Source organism: Lacerta agilis, chromosome 16, assembly GCF_009819535.1.
Source record: "Lacerta agilis isolate rLacAgi1 chromosome 16, rLacAgi1.pri, whole genome shotgun sequence".
Taxonomy (NCBI): Eukaryota; Metazoa; Chordata; class Lepidosauria; order Squamata; family Lacertidae; genus Lacerta; species Lacerta agilis.
In genome coordinates this window covers 17,126,071-17,143,943 of record NC_046327.1, presented here as the reverse complement: position 1 = coordinate 17,143,943, position 17,873 = coordinate 17,126,071, and the positions used below count along the sequence as shown (strand labels likewise).

Here is a 17,873-nt window from a genome sequence, read left to right as displayed (position 1 = left end):
ACGAAGGAGTGCTGGGCGACGGATTCGGGAGTCTCTGCGGGCTGCAAACACTCCCGAATCTGCCACCCGGGCTCCCTTGGCGGAGCGCAAGTCGGGGCAGGGAGAGAGATGCGCCAGCGAGGAGGGGTGTCCCTCCTCACTGGACCGCCCCTCTACATGCCCCGGTTCCGCAAGCCAGCCAGCAGCGGAGCTCGGCATAGAGGCAACGGGCGAGCTCCGCCACTGGAAGGGGGGAGGCTATTTTCAGCGCTGCCGGGGCGGAGCCGCAGGGGCGACCAGCGAGGGGGGGTGACCCCGGCAGTGCTGAAAATAGCCTAAAAAGAAAAAGAAAATTAAAAAAATAAAAAAGTAAACAAAACAGCCCAGGGGGCGGGGTCGCCCCCTGATGGGGCCCCCCTCCCCCTCCGCCCCCTTGCTACGCCCCTGCCCCCAGAGGCGCAGTCAGGGCAGTCTTAAGGATATCCGGCGCCATGGTTCAAAGATCCCTCCGCCCCCCACTCCGTTTCATCTTTTTACAGCGCTGCCGGCAGCTTTGCGGTGCTGGAGGAGGCGGGCAGCGGCTGGAGGAAAGCTCCTCCGGCGGGGAAGAGGCGGAGGCTCCGGGAGCGGTGCTGCTTCAGCGCAGAGGGCGAAGGTGTCATGCCCAGCCTCCGCTTCTTCCTTGGCGCCCATGATGTGGTGGCCACGGCAGGTGGAGGCTCCAGGAGTGGCGCTGCTTCAGCGTGGCGGGCGAGGGCAGTGAGCTGGTGCCGGGAGGCGCCGCGTCCAGCCTCCGCCTCTTCCCAGGAGCCCTCAAGAACTTGGCGCGAACTTGGAGCCCTGGCGCCCCATGCCACTTGCCTCTATGGGCAAGACACTCCTGGGCGCACTCTACTGTCTTTCGAGACAGACGGATCCCAATGACGTATAGGCAGCCTCGTGAACCACATGCTCCTCTGTAGTTTACCTCTCACAAAGCTACAATCCCCCCACCTATGACAAACCACATTTCCCAGGATTCTTTTGGGGAAACCCCCTCCATGAGTGTTTCCGGGGGGGGGGCAACACAATAACAGGGCCTTTTCTGTGGCGGCTCCCCATTTTTGGAATTCTATCCCTAGGGATGCTTGCCTGGCCTCATCATTATACAGTGGTACCTCGGGTTACAAACACTTCGGGTTACAGACTACGCTAACCTGGAAGTAGTACCTCGGGTTAAGAACTTTGCCCCAGGATGAGAACAGAAATCGCAGGCAGCGGCAGGCCCCATTAGCTAAAGTGGTACCTCAGGTTAAGAATGGTTTCGGGTTAAGAACGGACCTCCGGAACGAATTAAGTTCGTAACCAGAGGTACCACTGTATACCTTTACACGCCAGGCAAAAACTTTCCTCTGTAACCAGGCCTTTGGCCTTTAACTTTCTGTTGCCTTTTAGAAGTGGATGGGATGTTTTTAAATGTACTTATCCTTCCTCTTGGTTTTAATGTATCTATGCAGGGCTTATTGTCTATTTGTTTGGTTTTAGGTCACTTTGGGTTTCCCTGAGCAAGATATAGCGATTGACAAACTAACTAACTAACTTACTAAATAAATAATTAAATAAATAAATGTGCTTTATGTGTGCCTTTCCCCTCTTTGTATTCTAGGGACATTCCCCACAGTTGTCCAAGGAGCAATGCTAGATTCTTATTTTTTGAAGGAGCTAGAGGATGAACAGGTATCAACACCTGCCTTGCTTGTTTTATGTCCCTTACCTGGGTCCTGATCTTGCCTCTGCACACTTCATACAGTCTGCAACACTGATGTAACAATGGGAGGGGGGGAGAGGGCAGGGGGCTGAGGTGTACAGAGGAAGGGTAGCAGGAGGCAGCCATGATGGACAGCTTGCAAGAGAACAACAGAGCCCGTAGTGAGGCCAATGGGCAGTGTGCCAGCATTTTGGTGAACCCGGATTCCTGGATGTATAAGAGTTGGTGAGACATCTACCCTGCTCTGCATGCACTATGCACAAAGAGGTAATTTGACCCTGTAGTTGAGCAGACCTCTCTCCATCACCATCACCCCATTTTCCAGGTACTGTTAAATAGATGTACAGTGAAACCTCGGGCTGCGGATGTAACCCGTGATGGGGTTCTCTTGCAACCCAAAGCACACACAGCAGCTTGTCTCTTCCCTGCCACAGCCATTACAGTCACTGCCACATGCTTCCACTGGGTGGCTCTCCAAACTGAGAATGCTTTTGCTTTGCTTTGCTCTGGCTCCCAGATGGGTTGATTGGCTGGCTAGCAGGCCTGGGCGCCATCTGGTTTTCAACATTGTGATATGTATATCAGCAGCTAAACATTAAAAAAAAAATTTTTTTTAATTGTCCAGTAGCACCTTAGAGACCAACTAAGATATCTGAAGAAGTGTGCATGGACACGAAACTTATACCCAGAACAAACTTAGTTGGTCTCTAATGTGCTACTGGACAATTTTTTGATTTATTTTGACTGTGTCAGACCAACACGGCTACCTGCCTGCAGCTAAACATTGTGATTTATCATGGCGTCTGAAATAATGATGGAGCTATGTAGAGGCACTGGCTGGCTTCATGGTTTTCCTCACTGTTATGTACTGAGTTGAATAGGATCCAAAATGCAGCAGTCTGATTGGTCCTAGAACAATAGGATTGAGATTGCAGCAGTCTGATTGGTCCGCAGGAGCCACCCAATCCAGCTCCAGGTGGAAGTGAATCCGCACTCCGATTGGCATACAGGAGTATCCCGGAATTAGCCAATCACGTGGGGCCCATTGTGTAAATAGTGTATATAAAGCAAACGTTTTGGGGAAACTGGATTTCCTCACCACTATGAGCTGAATAAAGAGCATGAAATTCACACTTGACTCCAAGTATATTTCACTCACCTTGTGATTTTTGCCTAGCACACACACACACACACACACACACACACATGATTTGCGATACATTGCCAGGTCACAAAAATTATGAACCCAGTAACACAAAATTAACTTCAAACCGGTTTGGGGCGATATATCGCCCGCTGGCCCTAACAGGCATCACGATTCACGATATTTTGCCAGGTCAGAAATTAGGAAACCGATATCACAATATGGACTTCAAAGCCAGTTTGGACGATATATCGATATATCGCCCAGCCCTACTATCTAGGCAGAGCCATGTAGTCTTGCGTTCCCACGCCATCTCCACTGCATTGCTAGCAAGCAGACAGAGAATGGATTGTTTGCTTTGGCCTCAAGAGGGCTTTGGAGAAGGCTGAGATGAATTTGAAGAGGAAAAGTCCATCAATGGCTAATAGACAAAGCAGACCCAAATGCACCCTCCATGTGCAGATACAGCATACCCTTAATTAGCATTTATACTGGGAACTAAAGACAACAAAAGGTGGCTATCCTGCACATACAGGCTTTCCAGAGGTGTCTTTCCAGCCACTATTAGAAGCAAGACTAGATGGACTCTTGTTCTGATCTTGAAATGCGATCCTTACGATCTTAAGCAAGAGTTCATATGCAGGATCATATTAGCTGTGCCTTGACTTCAAAGAGGTCCAGAATATGCCCTGTTGCTTTGTAAGTTTAAATGCTAGAGTAAACCACTGAGCCTAGGGCTTGCCGATCAGAAGGTAGGTGGTTTGAATCCCCGCGACGGGGTGAGCTCCCATTGCTCGGTCCCTGCTCCTGCCAACCTAGCAGTTCAAAAGCATGTCAAAGTGCAAGTAGATAAATAGGTACCGCTCCGGCAGGAAGGTAAACGGCGTTTCCGTGCGCTGCTCTGGTTCGCCACAAGCGGCTTTGTCATGCTGGCCACATGACCCGGAAGCTGTACACCGGCTCCCTTGGCCAGTAATGCGAGATGAGAGCCCCAACCCCAGAGTCGTCTGCAACTGGACCTAGTGGTCAGGGGTCCCTTTACCTTTACCCATAGGAAGTGTAGCATTCTTCTTCAGCCTGAGCCTAATTTAAGGACCACTTGTTGCATCCAAACAAAGTGGAACGTCTAACGGACAAAAGCCTTGGCCACAGAATATGTTTCACTAGCCTAAAAGGTGCCATCTGACTCGTTGCTGTCTGTTCCTTTTCTGTTTTTTGTTAGTTAGAACGAGTTCTCAGATTTAACAACAAATGGAAACTTTCCGGAATCCAAAGGATCCAGTACAACGCTCTAGAAAAAATAGTGGGAGGATATGGTACAATCCCCGGCAAGCTGATTTGGCCAAACAGCCTGACAACAACTCCCGACGGTGACTTGGCCGTGAAAGACAGTGGAACTGGGCTTATTCAGATCTATAGCGCAGATGGTCAGGTTAAGCAAAGGTTCCCTTATGGATTCGAACCAATTAAAGGTCTGGGGGACATTACCTGCATGAAAAATGGCGTGCTTCTCGTTACCAATGGGACCAAAATCATCCAGCTTTTCAGCAAAGATGGGGTGCTGATCCACGAACTGAAGTCTCCGAAAATCACCTGGCCTAATTCATATGGGATAGCCGTCTTGAAAGCGAACAAAATTGCAGTGACAGACTGGAGTGACGGAGGGAAAATTAACATCATTGGAGTGGACTGGAGAATGAACGCCGTTCTGAAGACAAGTTCCATAGAAGGGTTTCATAGGCCGGTGCGGTTGGCAGCCAATAAGGTACAGTATGAGACCCCCAGAAGGGCCAAATATCTGCTTATTGGTTGGTAGCACAGAATGCTTCAAGCCTCTAGCCTAAGTTTAGACAGTGAAGTGGGCAGCAACTAGAAAAATGGGGACATTTGGGGCTTTGGAAATGAAGGCAGCAGGAGGACCTCCTTTTGTTTACTCCTCCTGGCACCCTTGTAAAGGACTGTTTGACCATCCCAGCTGCTCAGGGCTCCACACAACCTTACCTGTAGCACCTGGTTGAGTGTCAGAGGGCTGGATGGGTTTTTGCACTGATTGGGCCAGCAAGGCAACTGAGAGAGAAGGAGTACGGAGCTTGTGGTTTGTGAAAGATGCAGGCAGAAACCAGAACGTATCTCAACAAAATGTACGTGCTGAGCTTTGACTTGGATTGATGCCTTTTGATTGGCTCAAAGTTAATCAAATTGATAGACCGCTTCACACTGGAGCACTACACGTTAAAAAAAAAACCCACAGAAACACAATATCTAAGAACAATAAAGTTGATTCAACGCTGATTCCCGGACCGTCCACGGGCCGGATTGAGAAGGCGATTGGACTGGATTTGGCCCCCGGGCCTTAGTTTGCCTATCCATGGGTTAGAGCATGGGTAGGCAAACTAAGGCCCAGGGGCCAGATCCGGCCCAATCACCTTCTAAAACTGGCCTGCGGATGGTCCAGGAATCAGCATGTTTTTACATGAGTAACAAAATAAAAATTTAAAAAATTCATTCCAGTAGCACCTTAAAGACCAACTAAGTGTGTCTTAGTTGGTCTCTAAGGTGCTACTGAAAGAATTTTTTATTTTCATTTTGTTTCGACTACGGCAGACCAACACGGCTACCTACCTGTAACTTTACATGAGTAGAATGTGTCCTTTTGTTTAAAATGCATCTTTGGGTTGTTTATGGGGCATAGGAATTTGTTCATTTCCTCCCCCCCCCCCCAAATATAGTCCGAACCCCCACAAGGTCTGAGGGACAGTGGACCAGCCCCCTGCTGAAAATGTTTGCTGACCTCTGGGTCAGAGCGTGGGGCCGATAATGCCAAGGTTGCAGGTTCGATCCCCGTTTGGGACAGCTGCATATTCCTGCATTGCAATAGCAAGCTTTGTTCTCCCTATGAGTCAGTGTGTGGTATAGTGTCAGAAGAGCACTGGACTCAGGTTTGGTGTTCAAATCTCTGCACAACCACAGAAACCACAGGGTGTCAGACTTGGCTCATGTGGAGTTGAGAATGAAGCAAAAGGAGGAGAGCAAGGTAAAAATGCCCCCAAATAAGAAGTCCCTTAGTTCTTCGGGTCAAAGAGTATCACCTGTCCTAGTCTTTCACCTGGCCTGCTGGGATAAGGAATTTATTTGCCTGTTCTCTGTGCAGTTCCATCCTTTGGCCAAGGGTTGAATCCTTGCCTGACAGCCCTCAGGTCACAACTTCAGGACTTGCTCTGTGCTCAGATCCTCATCCCTAGTGACCTCGGGCCAGTTACTAACTCTCACCAGATCCTACTTTGCAAGGCTGTTGTGAGGATATTTCCCTAAGTTCTTTTGGAAGGTGGCAGGGATAGCTGGGTGAGAAATAAAGGCATTGTTTCTTGAGTTACAAAGCGGCTTCTCAAAGACCTGTGTGAAATACTGTTAACATTGTCCTCTCTTCCACCCCCTTCGCTCCACAACTTCACCCCCACAGAGCGACGAAATCTTAGTTACAGAAGGGCAGCTTTTCGGAAGGTACCAGGGCTGCTGCATCAAAGTTATCGACAAGGGAAATAAGGTGAAAAGAACCATCGGGCCGCGGTACGGGCTTGTTCGTACTTTCGAAAACCCTTCTGGCATCTGTGAGGATGGGCACGGGAACATCTTCGTATCCGACGAAGGAGAAAACTGCATCGTGATGTTTAATCCCGACTCAACCCTCAGTACTGTATTGGTGAACGAGGGCCTGCAAGGACCGAGCGGGCTCTCCATGCTGGACCATGGGATGATAGCTGTCACCGACTGCTACAACCACTGTGTTAAAATCTATCGGTACAAATGAGCAAGTCGCCGCCTTCAATGAGCAAGGGAACTCACTGGAATAAACACAGCTGGCTCTCTGCCTTCCCAGCCTTGCTTCCAGCTTCTAGCTAACATAACTCAACTATCCACTCTGGTCTTTGCCTTTCTAACCACCAGCTAGCTGAGGGAGAGGGGGGAGGGGGGAGGGGGGAGGGGCCCCACCCATTTGTTATCTGGCACAAAGCCACTTCCTTTGTTACTTTAATGGCCCGTACTTAGGCTATTGCCTCATCAGGATTCTACCCTGGCTAGTCCAGGAATTTGAATTCTTACTTGCTGGATCCAGGAATGAGAAGAGTCTCGGCATACAGCCTAATCACCCGCCCCAATCTATAACACCCCTAAAGCCCGTGATATATTATTTATGTATAGGGTCTGCAATGTTTGGCTCAAACCGATGCGTGGCAAATATTCCCACTCCTGCACCCATTTTGGATGGTCCCAGACAGAGGCGTAGGAAGCTTCTCGGGTGCCAGGGGCGGCGTTGCCGCGCTGAGGCACCCCCTGGGGGCGGGGCGACCTGACGCATGTGTCGTGACATCACGACGTATGCGTCTGGACAGACTGCGCATGCACGGAAATCTAGGCATGCGCAGTCCATCCCGCCGGCGCTGCTGCTCCAGCGGCAACCCGCCAAGCATGTGCCGGCTCCTGGGGCTTCCCCGTCCCGATTGTGCGGGGCAGCCCCATAGCGGCGCCGGCGGGTGGACCCTGGACAGGCCGCGGGGCGGAGCAGCTTCACTCTGCGGCTTGCTCGGTCCGCCAGCGGGGCTGGCCCAAGTGTCACCCCCCTCCCCTGGAAACTGGGGCATACCGCCCCCCCCCCCGCCCCCTCGCGACGCCCGTGATCCCAGAGACCAAAATCTGTAGCTGATTTCCTACCCCAATGCAGCACATCCATGCTTGGCTTGCTGACACGGGAAGAAAAGGCATGTTTCTGTTTCTGTCCTTTGGGGGCAGGCTGGATGGGCAGACCCCATTCGCTATTTTGCAGCGATACACTTATGTCTCCTGTTCTAAAAAGATTAAGCCTCGTGGCCACCTTTATAGAGTAGTTAAAACAAGTTACGCTCACATACACCGTCAGCCTGCAGTTAGAAAGCTGAGCATGGGTGAGGGGGAGAAAGAAGCAACAAGTAACATGCCTGCCCCATTCCTAACAACCTCTTGGTAAGATGCTGTTTGACAGTGGAGCAGATGAGAGGTGGTGGACTCTCCTTTTTTGGAGACTTTAAAGCAGAGGCTGGATGGTCAACGGTCATGTATAGAATCATAATTGTAGAGTTGGGAGAGATCCCTTGCGGTCATCTAGTCCAACCCCCCTTGCAATGCAGGAATCTCTTGCCCAATGTCGGGCTCGAACACACAACCCTGAGATTAAGAGTATCATGCTCTACCAACTGAGCTATACTTGCACCCAGGGTTTGTTTGTTTTTTCCCCCAGCCGCAGCTCAGCAGAACCCCATTCCGGCACCTCTCAGGTGGGCGCCATTGTCATTCGAAGAGAACAAGGGAGAAGTTCATGGTGAGCTCCGGCACCTCTTTTTCTAGAAAAACAGCACTGCTTGCAACCATGATCTAGGTGAGATTCCTGCATTGCCTCCTTAGCCTTTTCTTCTCCCGAAGGTGTCCTGCAAGGCAGCGGAGGTTTAGGATCAGAGTTTTCCTTCTCCTAAATGGGCTACCTTCCCAGGTGGATGAGCCCCATCTGCCCTTCACTTCCCTCTACAGCACGTGCAGAAACCGCCTTCTTGACGGTTGGACCCACTATGGCTCTCGTCCGGTCCATTCAATCTGACCGAGCCTGTCTTCGCATGCAGGAGATGTCCCTAACTCACCAAGGATTATTTGACACCCATTGGCTCTCCTCACCTGGTTTAGCCATTTCCTGGGATGTGGCCACGGCCCATGCTGACAGCATCTAGGAGCCACTGTTGAGTGTAGGGGTGGGTGGGGGTGGGGGACCAAAGGTGGACAAACTACCCCGGAAGTGGGGTGACTGCCAACTTGAATAAAATATTGGGGGACCCAGGTAAGACACCCCTCATACACAAAATCAATCATAATATGTGGTGCACCTACTCCATTTGAATCCACTGGATCCTGTTCATTTGAAACGAAAATGTCAATGCAGTATAGTCCGGATGAGATCAACCTTTCTGCCTCTTTACAAGGCGGGGGAAGAGCCTTGTGAGCCTACAAACACGTGTATTCATTTATTATCACCCTCACCCAATCTTTCCAGAATGACCATAAGACCTTTAAAAAAAAAAAAACCCGGCACGCAATCATCTGCTTGGATACAACAGCTGAGTTCATTTGCTTCTGGTTTGCAAAGCGTTCTAACTACCAAACTGGAACCCCCCCCCCCCCCCCAAACATTTACGGACGGTTACAGTCTCTACCTTCCCGGTTTGGTGATCTTTCTGCTGGTGCTATTCTTGGAAAGCACCGCGAGGCTTTTTGTCTCCCTGCAGCCTCCATAGGCAAAGGGTCGGGGCGAAGCGGTGCAAGGAGCCTTTTTGCTTCCTTCGCGGCAGAACTGTCGGCGGGCGCTGCGCTATGGCCTCGCGCGTCCTCGGTTCCCTCCGCAGAGCTGCGTTATCGGGGTGCAAAGCCCAGGTAAAGCCGGGAAAGAGGCGCCAGGCTTCAGATTTCTTCTCCTGACTTCCCAAGTCTATCGGGAACGAGGCTGCCAATTTTTAAACTGCTTTATTTTTACCCTGTGTGCATTTAAACGCGCCCATGGGTATGGACTGGAGACCATACCATTTTTTAATCGTATCATATTTTCCGGGAAGGGTAGGGGGGGAACCTTCACCTGCTCATTTTCACGCAGCGAGCTCCTGTTTCAGACACCCGGGATTTGGGGGAAAAGAAGGTTCTTAGTTCCCACGTGGGAAGGCGGACACGTTTGTAGGGTCCCCCTGCCTATAAGAGCTGCATGACAGGCAGGCACCCAACAGGTGTGTGGCGCTTCCCCTCGCCAGGAAGGGTGTTACCTGTTGGATTTCTGCCTGCTACGTGAATCTTTTAACGGCGCAGGAGCCTGCTAGGAGACGAGGAAAGCAGAGGCACGCTGGAAAGGAATAATATTCCTTCAGTATAAATCTCCACCATCGCTAACTGTCTTAGATTAGTTGCGTCATTCGGGTTGGATCTATGCCTTTAAGATACAGGTGGTTCACCTTCCTCAGCTCAAGAACTGCAGTCAAGGTTAGCCAAGCGGAAGGTTGCACGCCAGAGGTGATCTTTGCCAAAGGCCCCACCGAACAACACACACACAGCACATTGCATTGCATTGCAGGGTTGAGAGATATCCTGCAAACTCTGCACTGCAAAAGGACAATTTCTTCCCCTGTGCAGTATGGTGCTTGGAGGTAGGCCGTGGAAAAAGGCTTTGAGGCCTGAAAAGGCCTGTGAGCTGTCACACCTTCTTTAACAGATGTGGAGACATTGCAGGTGATAATGCTTATCCCTGTGCCATGAAAAATGTCACCTGCTAACTTTTCCAGATCAAGCTGCTGATTAACTATTCTCTCCCTCCCTCCCTCCCTCCCCATTTTTGTGTGTGCCACAATTAAGGACACTGTTTTCCCTCAGATGATTTTATTGGTGCAAAGTCACCCCAGGGTCTGACTGATCGCCACCTTTTTGTGCAGACATCCTACCGCATTTCCCATTTCAGAGTATCAATAGCAAATTTGATTAATAAAACAAAACAAGCAAAATGTCACCTGTAGTACTGCAGCGGAAATTGAGCAGCTGCTGGTGCTGCTTTCTAAATGGAGCAAACTGCCATATACTGACACCTGCTGCTGACATACACATGCATGTTTCTCATTTGCAGTTCTTCAGGATATTTATCTTGTGTAATAAGGGTTGTTTTTTTTAAACACGTTCACAGAAACTCTTGGCTTCCTTGCAAGACTATCAGGGCTCCTTAAATTTAAACATTGGTAAAGGAGGGCAAGCTTTCTTGAAATACAGTCCCACCCCCACCCCCCAAAATCTGCCATCCCTTGCAACATGCAGCCTCAGGAGAATGCTGGGTGTGTTCAAGGGTGCTGCTTTTATTATCTATGGAGGACAATGGTGAGACTTGGCAGGACTTTTAAGCATCCTGTACAGTGGTTTGTTGGTTCCCAGACTTAATCCGTTCCAGAAGTCTGTTCCAAAACCAAAGCGTTCAAAAACCAAGGCGGGCTTTCCCATAAAAAGTAATGCAAAATGGATTAATCCGTTCCAGACTTTTAAAAACAACCCCTAAAACAGCAATTTAACATGAATTTTACTATCTAACGAGACCATTGATCCATAAAATGAAAGAAATAATCAATGTACTGTACTATAAAATAAACAAGGCAGCATTGTAGATGATAAAAATTAAAATTACCTTTTTTTTCTTACATGCACTGATGATAACCATTGTTTGGAAGGGGGACTTTTATCCATTTCTGCAGTCACACAATCAATCAGTAGCTGAACTGGGTTCCACACAGTCACAAAAACAAATCACAAAAATGAAGTCATAAACCACAGTCACAAAAAACAAAGTCACAAGCCACAGTCACAAGTCAGCCCCATAAAACGAAGAACAAGTTGTTCATAAACCAAGTTGTTCATAAACTACCGTAAGCTGTTCTAAAACCAAGGTACCACTGCATTTAAAGCTTGCCTCTGGACACACCTTGGAACCCTCTGCACAAAAGTTTCCTTTTGCAGATATGCAGGTATTCCTCAGCAGGCAAAGTGATGGATTCCTTCTCATAGGACAACCAATAATTGTATTAATCACTGATGCGATGATCAGTGCCCCTCAGTTTGATGCAGAAAACCTGGATTGCTGAAAACACCAGCTTTTATTATACAAAAAAATAAAAATAAAAATTGGAGAGTGTTTGTCTGTTGCACTTGCAGAAACAGACAAAGCTACATCAGCCTGATGATGCGAAGCTGCTTTTTCTTCCTCAAACTTGTCTTCAGGATGTGCTATGAATTTAAATTGATATATGTAGCCGTTGGAAGATGAAAAGCTAGTGAGCAAACGAGATCAAACTTGTTTAGGGAGGTTTTTAATGTTTGATGTTTTATGGTGCTTTTAGTATTAGTATTCTGTTGGGAGCCGCCCAGAGTGGCTGGGGAAACCCAGCCAGATGGTTAGGGTATAAATAAATTATTATTATTATTATTATTTATTATTTAGGTTCGTTGCACTAAGTAGATTTTTAAAAAATCAAAGTGTTTGCAGCTTCACATACTAAAACTATACCTTGTAACAGAGCAAAACTACTGATCCTCAGGTTACAGACGCTTCAGGTTACATACTCTGCCAACCCAAAAATAACGCTTCAGGTTAAGAACAGAAATCGTGCTCTGGCGGCGCAGCGGCAGCGGGAGGCCCCATTAGCTAAAGTGGTGCTTCAGGTTAAGAACAGTTCCAGGTTAAGAACGGACCTCTGGAACGAAATAAGTACGTAACCAGAGGTATCACTGTAATTATTAGCATGGCTGCAAACTTGGAAACAAAACCCTCATTTCATTTTCTAACTGGAATTCTTGCTTTCATGTCTCTCTTTTAAAGCCAAGTCTGTATCAGGTTTGCTCGTCTCTTGCCACAGGACCCAGGCAAGATGTTGGCACCTTCTATGAACTCCGTACTTACGATATCAAACCAGCAAAGGCAAAGGAATTCCTCGAGTTGGTCAATAAAAGCATCAACATTCGCCTGGCTCACTCAGAGATGATTGGATTCTGGACAGCAGAGTTTGGGTCAATGAATAAGGCTTTCCATATTTGGAAATATGGTATGCACTGCGTGGTAGCGCTTTAGCCATTTGGGACGTCTATGCAGATCCCGAGTAGGATATTTCTCAAGCGATTGTAGATATTTCAGGAAGGTTTACTGCCAGGTTAAGGTAAAGGGTAAAGGGACCACTGACCGTTAGGTCCACTCGTGGACAACTCTGGGGTTGCGGCGCTCATCTCACTTTACTGGCCGAGGGAGCCGGCGTACAGCTTCCGGATCATGTGGCCAGCATGACTAAGCCGCTTCTGGCGAACCAGAGCAGCGCACGAAAACGCCGTTTACCTTCCCGCTGGAGTGGTACCTATTTATCTACTTGCACTTTGACGTGCTTTCAAACTGCTAGGTAGGCAGGAGCTGGGACCGAGCAACGGGAGCTCACCCAGTCACGGGGATTTGAATCGCCGACCTTCTGATCGGCAAGCCCTAGGCTCTGTGGTTTAGACCACAGCACCACCCGCGTCCAGGTTAATTCGCTGCAATTATTGTGCCATCTGGTTGGACAGTGTTCTCGAAGCTACTAACATGAGTTTGGCCAAACTGCGAGAGGCAGTGAAGGATAGGCGTGCCTGGCGTGCTCTGGTCCACGGGGTCACGAAGAGTCGGACACGACTGAACGACTGAACAGAACAGAACAGTTGTGCCATCCTTTCCATTGGTATTTCCCCACCCACCATAAATTCTGAAAACCTGATGGGTTTCTTGGGTATGCACATAGGTATTTACCTCTATACTGCTTAAGAAACAAATTGTCCTTGTGCAAGAACAAAATTCCATCCAACCAGATTATTATTATTATTATTAGCCTGCCCATCGAACCTGGCCAAAGGAGTTCTAACACTTCTTTGCTTTCTTACATAGACAACTTTGCCCACAGGACAGCTGTAAGGAAAGCTGTGGTCGCTGATAAAGAATGGCAGGAAAGATTGTCTGTACTTCTTCAATTCCTAGACAAGCAGCATACGGAAATTGCTTACATGGTCCCCTGGTGTGAGCTCGGGAGTTCTCCAAAGCCAGGTGAGCTGTCTTACTGCACCAACAGTGTACAGTACTGGTTTTTAGTATTGGAACAAATTTCAGGGAGCATTTCGAGGAGAGGGCATAAGTAACATTACTGGTCATGGTGCCACCAGAGAGCTCTGGTTAAAGTTACCAGAGGCTGCTCTGGCCCTTTCTGGTCACTGGGTCAAGGGGGAAAGAGGAATTCCTATGAGAAGTGCCCTGGAAATGTGGTGCTGTGAAGATTCCTAATTTCTGGAAGAAGCCTCTCCAAAGCTCATGGGCGTAGCCAGGGGGCAGCTGCACCCCCCATCAATAAAAATACATAGCTAACTGAGGTTCTGCCCCCCCCCCCCCACAAAAGGCCTGCCCCTCCTAACAAAAATCCTGGCTATGTCCATGCCAAAGCTCTTCATTGTTTGCAGCTGAATTTGAAACGTGCTTCATATTATAATAGAATAATTTGGTCAAAAATAAAACAGACATGCATGGAGGTAAGCGGGAGAAACAGAAGTGGAATTTTTCATAGCCTGATCTTTCCCCCCATTAATGGACCTAAGCCATAGCTGTGTTTCAAAACATCCCATCTTTCGTAGCGATTCAAAAAACAGCCCGTGTCTCCCAGTATATTTCGTCGTTCATTTCGGCATTATATCTTTCCATATCTGTAGCTTCCCCCTGAGATAAAATTGTTTCGCCCACTTCAAATCTTGAGAGGTTTTTTTAATCCCTTTCTCTAAAATACACTTACCCACAAATAAGGGTAGAACTAGACGTTATGTGGCGGAGAATTGGCAGTGATGAGTACATGGTTTTAACTGCTCAAAAACGGAAAATAAATGAGAAACCTAAGCACACTGTTCAAAGAGAGGGAAGCATAGATGTTCATGAAACGCAGAAATAAGATTTTGGGTCGCCATCAAAGAACTAAAAAGTAGGCTGAAAATAAATTGTGAAGCAAATACAGTAGGAATGTTGGTGAAGATATGGGCATAGGGTGAACAGCTTTTTATTTTGTATTTTACTATTTAGCTGATAATTTCTTTTTCCTCCCTCTACCCCACCCCGCCCCACCCATCTAGGAGTTTATGAGTTGGTTACTTATCAGCTGAAACCAGGTGGACCCGCTTTGTGGGGAGAGTCATTCAAAGCAGTGATTGATGCGCACATCAGCAAAGACTATTCTGAACTGATTGGTGTCTTCCACACAGAATACGGATTACTTAATACAGGTACAAAACCTATCATTTCATGTTTCAGAGGCAAAATAATTTCAAGATATTCCCCGCGTTGTTATGATCTGTAGTTTCACACATAGAATCATAGCATTGTAGAGTTGGAAGGGACCCTGACGATCATCTAGTCCAACCCCCTGCAATGCAGCAATATGCAGCTGGCCCATACAGGGATCAAACCAGCAACCTTGGCATTATCAGCACCACACTCTACCCAACCGAGCTATCCAGGCTGTTGGTCATGCTCGGTTAGACATGCTGGTCTCCATTCATTTCTGTGGAGGGACTTGACATGCACCGACATTCCTTTGTGCTATGGAGTATGTCCAGTGGTGAAGCAGAAAGTAGTATCTTGAAGCTGTTGTCTTAATCCTGTGGCTTCTCCCCTTCTTCCATTTACCCCTTCTTCCATTTACCATCACACCCTCCCATATTTGGCCGTGCATAGGAGGTAATGATAAAAGGTACTTCTGAACATGCGCAGAGTGAGTGTACATAAAGACATAAGAAGAGTCCTGTTGGGTCAGGTCAGAGTCTCGTCCAACAACCTGTTCTCACAGTAGCCAATCAGATGCCCATTGGGACTTGTGCGCCCAGGATCTTCCTCTTTAGATCTGGGTGTTGCAGATGTTAATATTGTGCAGTTTGAAGCAACTGGGTGCATGAACACTGACTCCTTTTGGAAATGAAGCATGAAAATATTGTTCAAATTTTATTAGCAGAACTCTTCAAAATAAAACAGAAACATCAAATGATATATCCAAAAATATTGATACAATGTCTTATGCTGTGCAACAGGCTCTGCATCTTAGAAAATATGAAATAACCCAAACAGACCTATCTATAAGTAAAGGTCTCTCTCTCTCTCTCTCTCTCCACAACCTGCTTTCCAGCGTTCATTGGCCTTAGACTGAGAGCTTCATTTACATCTTCACTCCATAGAGTTTGGGAGACTATGACAGCTCCCTTCAAAATGGAGATTTGCAACTCAATACCTTCATCACGTGATCTAAGGTTACAACACTCAAATGTTAACTAGCAGAAAACAACTATTAGATTCACTCAGCAAGAGCCCATAGAAAACAACATTGGAAAAAACCCAATGTTAGCAACCCTTCAGTGATACACGTTTAACCATTTTTCATTTTAAACCTTCATTAATACACATATATTTTTCATTTCTGTTTGAATTGAATCAGTTTTACTTAACCATGGGTAAACTTCTTCCAGAGCTGACCTTGGTTTTGCTCCTGTTTTCACAGTTCATGTGCTTTGGTGGTATGAGAATCCTGATAGCCGTGCGGCTGGGAGGCATTTTGCCCACGAAGATGCCAGGGTGGTAGCAGCAGGTAAGAGGTGATGGTGTGTCTTGGCATAGGTGCCAACATTTCTTTAACGCTGCTCAGCAAGTTTAACCCAGTTTTGTCCTACGTTGCATTTACTTTCAGTACGGGAGAACGTTCAGTACTTGGAATCCCAGAAAAACATGCTCCTGATTCCTGCACCATTTTCGCCTTTGAAATAGTTCTCTAACAGATGAAAGGCAACAGATGAACACATCCTTTCTTTATTTCGGCATCTTTATCCTCCAATTGCAACGTTTGTGCCTTGATGCAAATTGAGTTCAGCCTTGCAAAATGTTGAATTGCGTGTGCGAAACTTGATTTTCCCGCCGCTCGCTAGCAAAGAATACACACTAGCTTGCTTTTCTTAAAAATATGTAGATTCAAACTATATTTATGTATTTACTTATGATGACATAAGTAAATACATAAATATTTGAATTTGAACCCCTGGTCTCTCAGGTCCTAGACTGAATCTCTAATCACCACATCACACTGGCTCTCAAATTCTGTGAACATCTTAGGTCATATTTAACACACAATCAGCTCTCAGGTTTTTATCATAGATAAGAGAAGTGAAAATATGCATGACAAATCTGAGGTGATGTTTTTTGTTTTATACACATACCGTTTTAAAATCCTGAAAAAGTAAAGTAAAATAAAATATTACACCCCCAAACATCCCAGAATCCCACTGGATTAATCCTAGCCTTAATGGGGAATCTACCATACATTAACATATAATTCCTAGTACTGCTTTTACAGATTAACATCCACTATCCGGATTACAGTGAAGCATGGACAGTGTTAAAATTAGAGCTGCATTTCCCCATAATGTTTCAACTATAATAGATTGTTCAGGCTAGATCTGATTACTTTGTGGAATTCGTTACGGGAAGAAATGACGATCAGGGTTGTCAATGTAAAATAAAAATAAAAATGGATGAAGTCTTTCTGAAACACCCCCCAACTGAATTGTTTGTGTAATATTTTAGTAACTGATTTTTTCCTGCATTTTAGAGGACAACTATTTCCCCAAGGTTTAAGCTTTTAAGCCCAATAAACTTTTTTCTAAAATTCCCAAAGTTTTATAGCACAATTAAGAGGTTAGCCTTCAGCTATCCCAAGTCATACACCCACACCTCTGAGAAAGTGTCCTCTACAACCCGTTTCAACATGTCAATTCTGGCACATGACACTATCAGATATGGTGCACCTATATGGCAATTATAAGCAAAAGCAGAAATAAGACTAAATATCAAGGAGTGCAATACTACGGTATTTAGTCACCTGGGCCCCTTCCCTGATGCATACCGCTGTTCCACCCCATAGGTATATTTTCATGAGTCACAAAAGGAACTGTTTTGATTCTGAAATTAGTTTTTCTGTTTCTAAAATCGCACCATTCACAAGAGTGGGGCTTTTGTACCATGTCCCTCAACGCTCCATTTCCTCTTTAAATTTAACATAATCAGACAGAACAGGAATTCTACAAAGCTCGTTGATTATTTTGTTACATTTTTTCGTTAGTTCTAATAAAGATATTAACCTGCCATCGCTTTGATGTTTTTATTCCAATACACCAATGTGGTCGCAAGCATTTTCGACTGCCTGATTTGTATACCTGCAGTGTGTGTGTGTGTGCGCACAATACATGGACATTAGATATTTACATATATTTTGGAGCTTTAAATCCTACCAGCAGCACTAGTTCCTGCTACCCATGGGATCCATGCCCTTGGCAATTAAGGAGCTTCTCACCAGCTGCCCATCTTGGCAGAGCCGTCTTAAG

At 46.7% G+C, this 17,873-nt stretch overlaps 2 protein-coding genes across 2 annotated transcripts; both read left to right on the top strand.

Moving 5' to 3' along the window:
* Positions 1 to 1,850: 1,850 nt before the first annotated feature.
* Positions 1,851 to 6,746, top strand: LOC117061113 (E3 ubiquitin-protein ligase TRIM32-like). The gene is made up of 3 exons (XM_033173800.1): positions 1,851 to 1,919; positions 4,093 to 4,635; positions 6,331 to 6,746. Exons 1-3 carry the CDS (start codon positions 1,851 to 1,853, stop codon positions 6,676 to 6,678), a joined length of 960 nt encoding a protein of 319 aa, XP_033029691.1. The 3' UTR covers positions 6,679 to 6,746.
* A 2,471-nt stretch (positions 6,747 to 9,217) lies between these two features.
* Positions 9,218 to 16,472, top strand: LOC117060809 (protein NipSnap homolog 3B-like). Its single transcript, XM_033173353.1, has 6 exons — positions 9,218 to 9,320; positions 12,283 to 12,505; positions 13,366 to 13,521; positions 14,586 to 14,735; positions 16,001 to 16,087; positions 16,187 to 16,472. Exons 1-6 carry the CDS (start codon positions 9,261 to 9,263, stop codon positions 16,261 to 16,263), a joined length of 753 nt encoding a protein of 250 aa, XP_033029244.1. The 5' UTR covers positions 9,218 to 9,260; the 3' UTR covers positions 16,264 to 16,472.
* Positions 16,473 to 17,873: the final 1,401 nt, after the last annotated feature.